Source organism: Nicotiana attenuata, unplaced genomic scaffold, assembly GCF_001879085.1.
Source record: "Nicotiana attenuata strain UT unplaced genomic scaffold, NIATTr2, whole genome shotgun sequence".
NCBI classification, from domain to species: domain Eukaryota; kingdom Viridiplantae; phylum Streptophyta; class Magnoliopsida; order Solanales; family Solanaceae; genus Nicotiana; species Nicotiana attenuata.
Genome location: NW_017675688.1, coordinates 20,619 through 35,075, shown reverse-complemented (window position 1 = coordinate 35,075; position 14,457 = coordinate 20,619). Strand labels below are relative to the sequence as shown.

Below are 14,457 nucleotides of genomic sequence, written 5' to 3'. Positions count from 1 at the left end.
TGCATTATAATCTCTGTAATCTTCTTTTGTTCGAGAATAATTGTTGAAGTCGATGTGATTGTTCAAAATAGCAGCAATGGAGGAACAAGAATGTCTGATAAAGACTTGAAGAAATTCCCATGTTACCTATACCAGGTTGACGAGAGAGACCAACAACAAGATTCCTCAGTATGTGTTGCGTGTCTAGAAAGATTCAAGACAGGAGAAAACTGCAGGTTGCTCACAAATTGCAACCACAGTTTCCATGTCAAATAATGACACCATATTGTCCCATCTGTCGAACGTTTGCCATGAAACAGCCCAGCTAACATTGGTTGCTTTTTCTTGGAATCAAGATTGAGGAACCTCTTCACATTCTTAAAAAAATAAATCAGAAGCTAATGAAAGTTGGATCTTTGGCCAACGAAAAGACTGCTTTTTCTAAACTGTATCCTTTAAGTGAAGTCTTGAAACAACAGTAAGAGTAGCCGTCGTCTGACCATTTTGAGGTCGGGGTTCAAGCTACGGAAACAACCACTTGCATGAATGCAAGGTACAGCTGTGCACAATAGCCCCAATATGGTCCGTTCTTCCCTAGATCCGCACATTAACGAGAGCTTAGTGTACCGGACTGCCCTTTAGACATGCTTTCACCTTCTTCCGGTACTTTCCCGGAAACCACTCTCTCATAAGGCAATAATCTTCAAGGACTTCTCCAGAATACTTCTGATGAGTTTTCAGCCTTGCCAGGGCCTCAAAAGTGAACTCAGAGAATGGTGAAAACAAGAACTTATTGATAGTTATACGAATAGGAGAAATAGATAACTATGGTTCAACATGAATATTCATGATTTATCAGCCAGTTCAAGACTACTCCTTGGTTGAGTAGGGTTGATACATCTCCAAAAGAAACCTAAACAACTACCCATTAAATTCATTACAATAGCTGAAGTGGCAGCAGGTAGTGCAACTGCTGGTGAAGAGAAATGGGAGGTTGCTAAAACCACAGCCAAGGCCGAATTTTGCATGCCCACCTGCAAGACAGAAAGTTTAACATCATTGGCTGCATTATTATTGAGAAGAAGAAGGGGATAGAGAGGGAGAAGCTCCTTTTCTGATTACGGCTCAATTACTGACCATTAGGTGAAGATGAAATAAGTTTCACAAGATTTATAATAATTATCTAACAACTTTCCTGAATTCAGTTGAATTTGTACAAGGTTGTGGCAAGGGAAATAGATAGTGAGGCGATCTTCCTATCCGTTGAGTAAAATTTTTTTCAGTACTCAGTAGGTTCTCTTCTCCTCCCCCATTTAATAGGTAAATTGGTTTCGTCCATGAGAAATATGGGTCATTCGGAAGTGATAAAAAACAGACACTGATTAAAGAACTGTCTTGGGCTACTAAGAACAAAATAGAAACTTGTTACCAATGTGTTCTTTCCATGCTTGGCTAGAATTGACCCAAGTAGCAAGCTTAGGAGTCTTAAACCAATCAGAAACATACCTCAATGGATACAGCCCGTCTTTGAGGTTCGCCAAAACCAGCCAAAGCAGCAGATAGATACCTGATGAAGATCTCATCAGACGACATATTGCATGGACGCTAAATCAGGACAATAGATTGTGACAACGAAATAAGGATAATCTTACCCAACAAAGAAACCAGCAAAATGAAGCAATGCTACAGATACCACAACAAGCCCAAATTCACTAGTTAGCACATTCTGAGCACGATTGAGCAGAGACAAATCGGAAGAGAATGATATGCCAACCACAGAAGATCTTAGACGCCCAACATTTTCGGAGAATATACTGAGCAAAAAAGACAACAAAAGACAGAATGAGAAAGGAATGAAGCAAGAAAGGACAGTTAAGTGAACAATCACCACAGAGAAAATGATTCAGAATCAACAACTAAACCTGGAAGCAACAAGAGAAGTAGCTAAGACTGCTAGAAGGGGAGCAAAAGGTGTAACAAGTTTCACTGCCTTCGGAAATTTGTGCTGCATATAAGAACCTACAATAAGTGGAGCAACCACAACCTAAAAAAGAAGCAACACAAGAAAAAATAAATTATTAATTTCTGTAAACATATACTCCATATAGGTAATTTGACGAGTCAAAAGTATCAATATATTTACAGAACAAAGTGAAATGATGTAACCTGGAGCGTGCTGATGGAAAGCTTAAGAGCATCCACAGGAACATAAGTTCCAGCTAGAATCTTCGTCAAGGAGGGAGTGACAAGCACTGCACCAATTGTGGTGCATGCTGTCATCACTATTGACAAAGGAACATCTCCTTGTGCAATTAACGTTACCTGTAACACAATTGGGAAGCAACAAGGAAAGTTTGTAGTGAGCCTTATGGTGTAAGCCCATATGTATTCATGATATCAAGAAGCTAATATCTGAGTACAAGAGCGTGCATTCAGTAAAAAGCAAAGTTTTCCCCTGACACCTAAAAATGAGTTCGTTAAATGCTTATGTTCCAATCAAAAGAAAGAAAGTGACAGACAGGAAACATCGTAACAGAAGTAGGGATGGCAATGGGGCGGTGCGGGTGTGGGCGCAGGGCGGGTTTGAACGTTAGCGGGGCGGGGCAGATTTGAGATTTTGTGGTTGCGGGGCGGGGCGGGGCGGGTGCGGGTGCGGGTGAGGATTTAATATTTTAAACTAATAGAGAGATCTTTATAAAGTCTTTTCTTCTATTTGAATTATATGTAGTTCATGTAATAGAAATTTTCGTTCATAAAATTATGCATTTACAAAAATGCATTTTAGTAACTTCATTATTTTTAATGGTGCTATTTTTTAAAGCAAATTAAAGGCAAAGGTAAACGTGCCTTCCATTTCTATTTAATATTCTCTTTATTGCCAAATAAAAATGAAATCTTGTGACAGGACATGAATAACATTCTGCAAAGTTCCCTCTGCATTTTCTACCTTCGACCATAATCATCATCATCATCATATATAGTACTAGATTTAATGTCAGTATAGAGCAGTATCAGTTTGGAAAAGTGTACATAGTCCAAAATATATTAGTCCAAAAATATATTAGTCCAGTAAGGACCTTTGAAAAAATGTCCACAAAAACCCTTCTTTGCAAACAAAACCCACCAATAATTTGAGGCACATTTCCTATTAGTTGTCTATTTACTTTATTCACTTCCATAAGTTATGGAGTTTAATTGTTCTATAGGAAAAATCACTAGATTTAGAGGCAAAATATGGGAATTTAAGAACATTTTGGATGTAATTAATTGTTTTGTTAAAAAAATCAGATTTAAGTCTAGCTTTCCAAAAAAGAAAGAATTTTTATAAATAAAAAAAAATTACGGGTGCGGGGCGGGGCGGGTGAACGCGGGTGGAGTGCGGGGCGGGTGAATGCGGGTTTAAATTCTATGCGGGGCGGGGCGGGGCGGGTGCCTATTACAGAAGTGGACTTCTTGTCGCAATGAAAGGATAAGAGAACTGTCCAATTTTGTATGCTTGCTAAACGTGTGGTGTGAGAAATGACACCTTTTCGTAAAGCGTGATAATATGATTTTAAGGGATTGTTTTCAGCATATATAGACAATTATTTGCTCCTCACGATACCATACCTTGTGACATGTCACTCTAAAATGTATAAAGAAAGACAACAATATCTTCTACTCTCATGGTAGTTACACTTCTTTGCTCCAGGGTTCCTTCTTAGTGCTAAAACAGATTTCACACTTCCCGAGCATTAAGAATTCAAAATAAAAAATTTGATTTTCTAAAGTAAAGTGGAGAGATGCAACGTCCAATCATAGAGTATTTATCAACAAGGCATCTGCAAATAGTATTAGTAGTTAATATCAGCACTACATCACTGAACTATATGCAGGGTGCAGTATAAAAGATAATTCGTCACTGCACATAGTAGCGCAGCAGGTTGTAAGTCAAGATAAGCACATCCATGCACATAATAAATCAACTTTGGCCATCAAGAACCATTTTTCAATTTCAATTATGCACAGCAGTGAATTTGACAAAGGGGTCTAGATCCAATTATTGGGTAACAGAGGCTATAGAACTAGAAACTCATATAGAAGGAGTTTGAGACAAAGGATAACGAAAGGAAATTGGTCAACTTTCAAAGATTTCCTTTTCCAAATGAAGACGCTGCCGGTACAAGGCAGCCTTATTGAGTGCTAAATTGGAGCATTTCGGGAAAGTTCGTCACCATCTGATCAGGTTAGCCAACCTAGAGGTAAATAAAGTCAAGGCAGGCAGACAAGTATCAGAGAAATATATTCTATTTTTGAAGTTATTAACGACTTCTCGTGGTTGTAGCTCTCAGCTCACTGGATTTCTTGTGATACAGTTTTAAACAACACATAACAATTTGAAATGAAATCTACCTTTAGCTCTAATTCTCAACGTCAATTCTTGATTGTAGATTATACCGTACAATAGATTAGGAGGTGAGTTCCCTTAATTTAATTATTAATAAGGGAAATACTGCTCAGCAGAACAAGTCGGCCGAAATTAGTCAAAAGCAGAACAATGAAATGATTTTGAAATTTAAAAATGAAGACCGTAAATGAAATATAACTTGGGACCCCAAAAACACCAAAAGATGCCACTTAAACTCATGCCACTTAAACTCAGCGGAGAAAACCGTAAAGAATAGCAAACATACTGCGGATTCACATCATTACTGAAAAGTTTGCATATATGCAGAGACTGGACACCTACAACCTAAACATGTTCATTCGGACGTTAAGCTTGACATGTTAGCTCCTTTAAGGAGAAAAATACAGAAGAAAGTCACCTTACCACGTTGGACGCTGTACCTCCGGGGCTACAAGCAAGCAATATTAGACCAACTGAAATTGAAGGAGGGAGACCCAAATATTTGCTGAGAATCATACCCAAGGCTGGCATAATTGTGTATTGAGCAGCACAACCAAATAGAATCTAGAAAGATGAGGAAAAAACAAAGAGTTTCAGCCTGTAGAAATTTCCCTATATGCAAATATCTAGTCTGAATAAAGTTTAAGAAACAAAATTAAAGTACATGTTCACTTCATTAAATCAAGAAATCACCAGGAACCATGTCCTTAAACTAAATGACGGACCAAGTGGACATGTCTAAATTTCTTTATTTCTAAGCTTAATTTGAATGTTATAAGGTGTGAATGCCACATATTTGTAGTCCAAATATGGGACCAAGTGGATATGTTTATACTTCTTTGTTTGAAAACATAAATTAAATGTTACAAAGTACGAGTACCACGTAATTGTAGTCACATGTTCCAAGTTGGTACTATCACAGTGCCAATAATTACTCACTCGAAAACATGTTAACATGAGAGTTGTTCGAAATAGGGAAAACAGAAAGTTATAATAGTCGTGAGTAACTCACATGTGACCCGTCATATTAATTGAATTTTAATGAAGTGGATCCTGAGCTGAGGGTCTATCCGCGTACACACTATCCTCCCCACGGCCCATCACACTGGGTTTGTTGTTGTTGTTGGCTATGGAAGATTAGGTGAAAACTCTTTTGAAAAAAAGTTAGAGAACAAAAAGAATCTGTGAGTAATTAGCACTATTATGCACAAATTATGACCTGCTCGATGATAGCATTCAGAAAGAAGATAACAAAATTTTCTGAGTTAGATTAAATTATACTTGTAGCTCATAAACAACAACACAGCGCCTCATTCCTAAGTAAGTTGGATTCGGCTATCCTCTCTATCCATGCCACTGCATTTAAGCCCGTCTCAGTCCAATATTATGAAAATTTCAGTTTCTCTAGCGCTAGAAGTTCTCAATATTTTCACCGGCATATAGTAAATCGCTAACAAGCGGTAAAGACTCCTAGCAAATATCGGACCTAAAGCAAACACACTTACAGCTCATTAGGAAAATCCATGACAAGCAAAATGTGGCATCTAAGCAAAATTGGCAAAATTCACTAAGGACATTTATATCAAGAACCAAAAGAAAGCAAAAACAAGTCACAGTACTCTACAACTAATTAAAGAAGTGGGTAATAAAATTCACAAGTGAGTAAATGGAGTGAAACAATAAAAAAAAGAGTGTACTCACAGAAAGAGGCCTTTGCAACAACAAGTTGATTAACTCTTTGACCTCCAACGTAAGACCCATCGCAAGCATAATAAACCAAAGAGCCAAACTATATGAAGTAGGACCAGAATTCACAAACCATGAAAAAGTTGATGGCTTTAAGCAGGCAACAACCCCACCAACCGTTACATAGACAGGGAAAAGGTTGGCTGCAGTTGACAGCCAATTTTCCCATCTGGGTTTTGCTGAAATCACAGCAAGATTCTGAGAATTTTTAGGAACACATTTAGTTATTGTCTTAAGATTTGGGCTTAGAATCTTTGGACTTGTTAGAGTAATGGGGTTTATGGGTTTATAAAGGGGGATTCTTGGATTGTGTTTTGGGGTTGAAGTAAGTGGAGAAAAGCAAAGAGATATCGCCATAGCTTGATCGGGTATATACCTGAGAACTTTCTATGGCGTTGTACTTTTCCACTTATGATAATAGTCTGACTAGTTATAAGCGGTAAATGAGAGTCCATGCTCAATTTATGGAAATAAATTAATTTTGCTTTATTTTTGACTTTCAAAATAAATTTATGTAATATTAAAAAATTTGCAATTACTTATATGATGATTTTGTAAAAGAATTAAATTTGATTCTTTAACAAATTAGTTGATTCAAAGACTTATTTTGTTAAATTAGTTCAAAACTTAATCATTTGTTCTCAACATTAGAGGAAACAATTTTTCTTGATTCAAATTCTTAGTGTTAGTTCATTCCAAGTTTTTAATGTTTAACTATTGGGAGCATCTAATTTTTGGCCATAACCGGAATTTTTTTTCCACTTTTTAGTATGTAAATATTATTTGAGTTTAATCTATATATTTTAGCTTTTATTTTACCTTTTGTAGATTTTTCTTAGGAAATTAAAACTCATAAAAGATTCACATTATTTTAATTACTAGCTTTATTTTAATTTGAAAAAGAAAAAAATTCACAAAAATATATTTTTTCTTCTAATTTTAGTAAGGCTAGAAATTTTATAACTTTTTCCTTAATAGTTTCTTATATTTTTCTAGTTTTTAGTTTTAGTGTAGTATTTTAATTTTAATTATCTTTAATAAGTAAATAAAAAGAAAAAAAAAACCAATGCAAAAGGGCCACCTAACAAGATTCTTCCCTATTTTTTGTAACAAACTCACATGCTCTCACTCAAAACTCACATGCATATACACACTCTTATTTTTTCGGCCACCAATTAATCCCTATACGTGCACCTATATATCTTTCGCTCAATCACACAATTAAAAAACACACACATGCCAAAACACAAAGAGGCCAAATAGAAGATAGATCTGGTAAAAAAACGAAAAGAAGAACAAAGAAAACAGAAATAGAGAGAGAACGAGAAAAGCACTTTGTTTCTGCATTTCAGGCTCCATAGAAAAAGCTGAAAATCAGCCATTAAAATAGCCCCTTAAGCTCCATAGCTCTCCTACCCATAAGCCTATTCTTCTTTTGCTTTGAAATAGCAGCTAAAAATATGCTCAATTTTAACCTAAAACACCCCTGAAGCACCCTTGAAACACCAGCAAAACAACTCCAAAAGTAGTTGAAAAACGCCCCAAAACAGTCTCCCTAAAACTCAACTAAATTCCAGCCCCAGAATGCAACAAAGTAGCCACGAAAACCAAGCTCCAAAAGCCTTAAACTCAGCTGAAAAATAACTCCAAATACCAGCCCAAGAAGGTCGAAATTGAGTTTGCCGATGAGGTGTTCGTTTGCAGCTCTGGCGGCAGTCCGATTTGTAGCCATATACGTAAGAAACCATGTGGACTGTTGCTCATTTTCAGTTTGACATACTCATTCATGGAGATTCATTTTAATCAGAAAAGTTTCATTCTCGAGGTCCGCGCTTCCTTTTGCTTACTGTTAGTTCAGTCCATTTTTCTTGTCGTTTATTTGTTTTGTGTTTTAAAGCTCTTGATTAAAACCTGTATGTTTGGATTTGTAGTTTGTCGATCTTACGATCATATAGCATTGATCTATTGTTATTAAATTTGTTCTTGAAAGTTGAACGAGAAATCAATGAAACAATAGTGTTAAGTCATGGATTTTTAATGATTCAATTAATAGAAGTTGGGTTTGGAACCGACTAATTGATAGTGGCGTATAGGGTTGCTTATCGGGCGGATCAGACGGTTATTTACTCTTAACGGTTCGGCTTATCGGTTATCAGCTTTTAAATGTATTAATTCGCTAGCCACCCGATAAGATATCGGGCGGATTGGTATCGGTTTAGCTATTATCGGGCGGTTATCGATTTAGATTGTGCCTCTTTAATTAGTAAATTGTGTAATAAACCGAAGTGAAAATCTAAGACACACAGAGATAGCATTTCAGATCTGCACGAGTTCCAGTAGCAGCAGAACATTTGAGCAGTAGGGCTACTGGAAACACCAAGTATAATGTTACAGTTCAACTAGCTAGTTTGTTGGTCTTGTTCACAGTTCATAAAAGTTGTGTAGAACCTTGTGAATGTTCTTATTAACGAAGTATAATGTTACACAGACAAATCGAATGAACAAGCAGACTAATTAATTGCAATCTAAATGATATAACTGTTAACGAAGGGTGTAGAACCTTGTGAATGTTCCAAGAAGATAATTACAGTAAAATCACATTAGTTTTGTGTCTTAAGTGAAAATACAGCAAAGTGTTAATTAGCATGAAACTAGAGAGTAACATGTGACTGAACCCACGAGAAGGAAATAAAGCATTTGAGTGGCTTTAACTAAGCACTGTCCAAAGTAGTCATAAAGCAAATCATAGAGACAACATAAGTATAAAGTGGAAGGGATTTTTACTATTTAATATATATATATATGTTCTTAACGGGTTAACGGATTATCCGTTAAGAAAATTGAATAATCCGCCCACAAACCGATAAGCCGTAAAATTTTAATCCGTTCCCCATTCGTTAAACCGTTAACCCGATACAAATAAGCCTTTAAGCCACTTTTGCGGTTCGGATTTCTTTTTCGGTTCGATTTTGAACACCCCTAGTGGCATGGCTTGATAGAACTAATAATTGGGCCAGTGATTAATCTTGTAAATTTGGTAGGCCGCGTGGATTTACTAAGGTCTTGCATCCGTAATAATTATAATTCTTAATAACCGCTAGTTGCTTTAGGCGCGATTAATAATATAAATCATCGTGATTATGGGTACAGTTCTTGTGGCATAATCATGATACATAATCCCCAATTTGGGTGCGCGTTTCACGCGACTTGACCATAACTTTAAATAATAATAAAAAATAAACATGTTGTAAATCGCGGGTGCGTTTCACGTGACGCGATTCGTAATGCGTACAAAAATAATAAGTGCGCGACACCGCGACTTATTTACATAAATTTTCATAAATCCTAAAGAGAAATTAAAATAATTAAAAGCAGTATAGAAGCAATAAAATGCACAATAAGTTTTAAACATGTAATAAATCAGATAATTAGGTAAATTATTAATTGTTAAGCGACCGTGCTAAAACTACGGAACTCGGGAGTGCCTCACACCTTCTCTCGGGTTAACAGAATTTCTTACCCGGTCTTCTGTGTTCGCAGACCATAAATAGAGTCAATTTCCTCGATTTGGGATTTTAAAATAAACCGATGACTTGGGACACCATAATAAATTATTCCAATATAGCGACTCTAAATTAAATAAATAATCTCATTTCGATTAATGTCACTTTAATTGGAAAAACTCCCTATCCCTATTCCTCGGAAAAAGGAGGTGTGGCAGCTCTTGCGATTCTGCTGGAGACCGAACCTAGAATCTCTGGTTCAGGGTTCAGAATTCGAGCTTAAAATAACTGTTATACTTGGCTTTCTTGTGATTGTCTGATATTACATGTTTGGGCCTAATGTGCTAATTGTCGCTCATCTACCGCTTTAATATTGCCGTGAACTGTATATAAAACTGTTACGACACCCCTCTTCTCTCTGAGTCTTCTAAATCTTCTGGGAAGCGTGCGCTTCGGGTGGCTTCTTTTTTGTTAGAGTCATACCCCTAATTATAGAATGAAGATCGGACAAGTTGCAAAGCTGGTGAAGCTTCTGTATTCCCGTATGCTGCCCCCCTCCCCCTCCCCTCCCCGGCTCGTGTTGTCCGCTCGGGTAAGCCAGGTGTAGAACAACACACCCAGGATCTAAACCTAGAATAACATAGCCTCATGCCGGATCCCTAGTAGGAACGTTTGTTTGCATCACGTGCGCTTGACTTTGGGGACTCAACACGGGGGTTGGGTCCGTCTAGGACAGGTGCACCCAAAATTAAAGACCATTATGATGTATTTTACGTACTACTTGCGCATTTATTTGTTTCGTCTTGCATGTTGACCGGCTTCCAGAATAGGGAAAGGAAACCAAGAAAAAACAAGATGAGGCAGGAGAGATAAAATTTACTCGGTTTTTGAAAAATCCAGGTATTTGAAAACCCCGAAACTCTGCCAAAATTTTGAAGAAAAAAAAAAAGAAAAAATAAGGAGTAAAAGAAAGTCATTTCAAAATAAGTCAATATTTTCAAAAGTCATATTTTTCTGTTGTGTCAAAACTGACCGAACTACGCGGGTCTGATTCTCACCGGATGTGAGATACGTAGGTAAACCTCATCAGTTCCGGTCCACAATTTTCAAAAAATTCAAAAATATTTTCCTTTACTTCCTTCTTTAGAAAAGTCTTTCTTTGAGACCCCAATTTTTAAAAATAAAAAAAGATGTTCTTATAATTTCTTCTCAAAATCCAAAAATGTTATCATTCTTCTTCAGAGGTTTTTCTTTTGAAAATTGAAAAGAAAATGCAAGATTCAATAATATTTTTTTTTTCTATAGAAGTCTTTCTTTTACAAATTCAAAATAAAAGTCCAAAAATCCAAAAATATTTCCTTTCTTCTTTAAAATTTTTCTTTCGAAATTCCCAACAAAAAAAAATTGAAATTCAAAAAAAATATCGTCTTTCTTCTTAGAAGTCTATTTTTTCAAAATTCTCAACAAAAAAAAACAAATCGAAATTCAAAATATTTTCTTTCTTCTTTATAAGTTTTTTTTTCGGAAATTAAAAAATTTATAAAAAAAATCAAAATTCAAAAGCCAAAAAAAAAATTTAGTTTATTTACTTTATTCCTGATTTTTCCGAACTACGCAAGATCTTATTCATGTTCCTACATGATATGTAGGCAACCTACATCAAAAATTATAAAAAAAAATCAAAATTCAAAATTCAAAAGCCAAAAAAAAAAAGATTTAGTTTATTTACTTTATTCCTGATTTTTCCGAACTACGCAAGATTTAATTCATGTTCCTACATGATGCGTAGGCAACCTACATCAGGTTCGATCAACCATTAAAAAAAATGATGATGAAAATAATAATAAGGACCGACCGAGTTCATTCTAACGTGTCTTTTGTTTTGAATTGATAAGAAAGTTTGAGGTAGTCGGTTTGTGGTGAGGTGCAACACATCCATAATTCATAAGGTACAAGAGAAAAATGCCAATGACAACTGATATCGAAGCTGTTACGAGTGGTCAAGAGATTTAGGGTCAGAGGGTTCAACAAGAGTCTACTGTGGTTGAGGAAAATAGAATACTGAGACAACAAATGACTGGAATGTGTCGAGCATGGGCCAATGGCCAAGGACAGCCCTTTTCTATTCATAGTTTCCAAGAGTTCACACCCATCTCGACTACTACCACTCAGGTCTCATTGGTTGATCAATCCTATCCGCCTGGGTTCAGTCTTTATCCCAACTGTACGACTACAACTGGAATTTCTGTTGCGCTATCCCAAAGTGTGCCATTGGCAACCAATTAGACAACAACTACTATTATGCCCGTCTTCACCATCCCACAGCCGACAGTGGTACAGAAGAAAAGTCATGAGTCACAATTTGCTACCCAGCAAAAACTGTACCACTCTCCTGACTACCACTCGTACCTATTTAATCTTCCTGCAAAGATTGAGAAGCCTACCCGAAAGATGGCACAGGAAGAAATGACCCAAAAAATGAAAAGCTTAGAACAACAACTGAAAAACATGTAAGGGTTGGCAGGTCAGAAGAGTATCGCCTTCAAAGATCTATGTATGTTCCCCGATGTTCGTTTGCTTCTTGGTTTCAAGATCCCCAAATTTGAAAAGTATGATGGACACGGCAACCCCATAGCCCACCTGAAAAGGTATTGCAATCAGCTAAGAGGCGCGGGAGAAAAGGAAGAATTACTGATGACTTATTTTGGGGAAAGCCTTATGGGGCTAGCTTCTGAGTGGTTTATGGATCAAGACACCTCTCGCTGGCATGTCTGGGATGACATGGCCTGGCCTTTGTCAAACAATTCCAATACAACATCGACATCGCCCCAGACCGCAATTCCCTTTCAAACTTGAAGAGGAAACCAATTGAAAGTTTCAGGGAGTATGCCATTAAATGGAGAGAGCAAGCGGCTAGAGTTAAGTCACCCATGGATGAACACGAGCTAATCACTGTCTTCCTTCAGGCTCAAGAGCCAGATTATTTTCAAAATATGTTGTCCGCAGTGGGCAAATCCTTCTCGGAAGCAATCAAAATTGGGGAAATGGTTGAGAATGGCATTAAGGCAGGCGGAATTATAAGTCAAGCAGTTCTCAAAGCTACAACTCAGGCTGTCCAGATTAAATCTATTAACTTTAGTGACACGAATGAGAAGGATGAAGAAACCATGATGATATCAGGGTCGAGAAAAGATCCTAGGAGAACATATCGAAGGTATGACCAGCCTCGTCTGGTTTCCCATGACTCCCCTGAGCACTATTATCCACCTCAGAACCCACAATACTTTGTTGCTCCACCTTAGTATGTTGTCTAGCCACCAAGACACCCAAGAAGGCGAGCACCAGTACCACAAAATCCCCACCAGCCTCCACAAAATTTTTCAAGTACCCTATAATCCACATCTAAGGCAAGAATATACAGGGGAGAAAAGGTCGAAAGATAATTTTACACCAATAGGGGAGTCATATACAAGCTTGTTTAGGAAACTAAAGGATTATGGCATGATTGCACTCATTCCTCCGAATTATGTGGACTCGCTTGCAAAAAGCTTTGACCATTCTAAAATGTGTGAATACCATTCCAATGCACAGGGGCACAATGTTGAAAGCTGTCGGGAATTGAAAAGAGAAATAGAAAGGTTGATCCAGGAAAAACTGATTGTGGTCCAGGACAGTGACACCCAGAATGTTGCGCAGAATCCTTTACCTGCACATGATGATGCACACTTTGTAGGGATGATACTTGGTGACATGGAGTATAAGAATCCTCTCGGGAACTTGCTGCCTGAAGATAATGATATTGAAATTGGAGAAGGGCCTGGTGATTCTGATGAGCAAATTTGTGGCTAAATGTCAAGCTTAACAATTGAAAGTCATTCCCTCCTCACTAGGAAGGAATCTTGGTAGCTTGTTTTGATATTTTTTCTATTATCTAAGTTATTTCAGGGTTGTGATCTAGATTTTATATGTTTTATTGAGTCAAACCCTTCCATCCCTCTATTTTGTCTATGTGAGTTTTGTTTGTTTGTTCTGTTGCTATTTTTATTATCTGGGTTATTTTAGAGTTGTAACTCAGATTTTAGGTTGTTGTCTTGTTGTCAAACCCTTCCATCCTTTACTCAATGTAATACAATTTGTCCTTTTTGTGTCATTCTTTCCTTAATCCTTTTCCTGCTCTAGTGACATGGCATGCATGCGAAATTTTTTGGCCAGATCTTAAAAAACTGATTTAGTCTTGAATTGGATAACTGAGAAAGACACTTTTGAGGATGAATAAAAAGTCGAAACACTTTAGAATTAAGCTCGAGCAAAATTCACGTGGAACTAGAATAGTCATACCCATGGAGGTGAATGATCTTTACCTTAAAATCATTGTGAAGATCGGGTTTGAGGAAGAATCAATTGAAGTTTGGTGGGAAGTTGGACATTAATGGATGAAAAGAGTCTTTCGACCCCGACACAGCAAGAAGACATGCATATTTATCAAATCTGTGATTGCAAAATGATACTATGCTTGGCATTCTCGAGGCTAGGAGGCCCTTATTCTGCTATCCAAATACTTTGTACCCTTCGTTACCCCTTTTGAGCTTGTGTTATTTTCTTTGACCACCCTCATTTGGAATCAGGTTTAGAGTCAAAAGTCCAAAAAAAGAAAAAAAAAACAATGAAAAGAAAACTCCATGCACCCAGAGTACAAACTGGGTCACCCTTAGAAAGTTCAAGTGAAAATAAAGAAGAAGAAAAAAACAATCAAAGGTCCATGCCCGTAGAAAATAGAAGTTGGGGCAACATATTTTGAAAACAAACAAAAAAAAAAAGAAAAAAAAAAGAAAGATGGAAAAA

General features: G+C 36.9%; 1 protein-coding gene across 1 annotated transcript; it reads right to left on the bottom strand.

Annotated features, from left to right (window-relative positions):
* LOC109220336 (probable sodium/metabolite cotransporter BASS2, chloroplastic) lies at nucleotides 1-6,525 on the bottom strand. Its single transcript, XM_019384802.1, has 7 exons — nucleotides 6,068-6,525; nucleotides 4,790-4,930; nucleotides 2,146-2,301; nucleotides 1,902-2,023; nucleotides 1,632-1,793; nucleotides 1,486-1,546; nucleotides 1-1,013 (listed from the first exon to the last, which is right to left on the bottom strand). Exons 1-7 carry the CDS (start codon nucleotides 6,467-6,469, stop codon nucleotides 825-827), a joined length of 1,233 nt encoding a protein of 410 aa, XP_019240347.1. The 5' UTR covers nucleotides 6,470-6,525; the 3' UTR covers nucleotides 1-824.
* Between the last annotated feature and the right edge of the window lie 7,932 nt (nucleotides 6,526-14,457).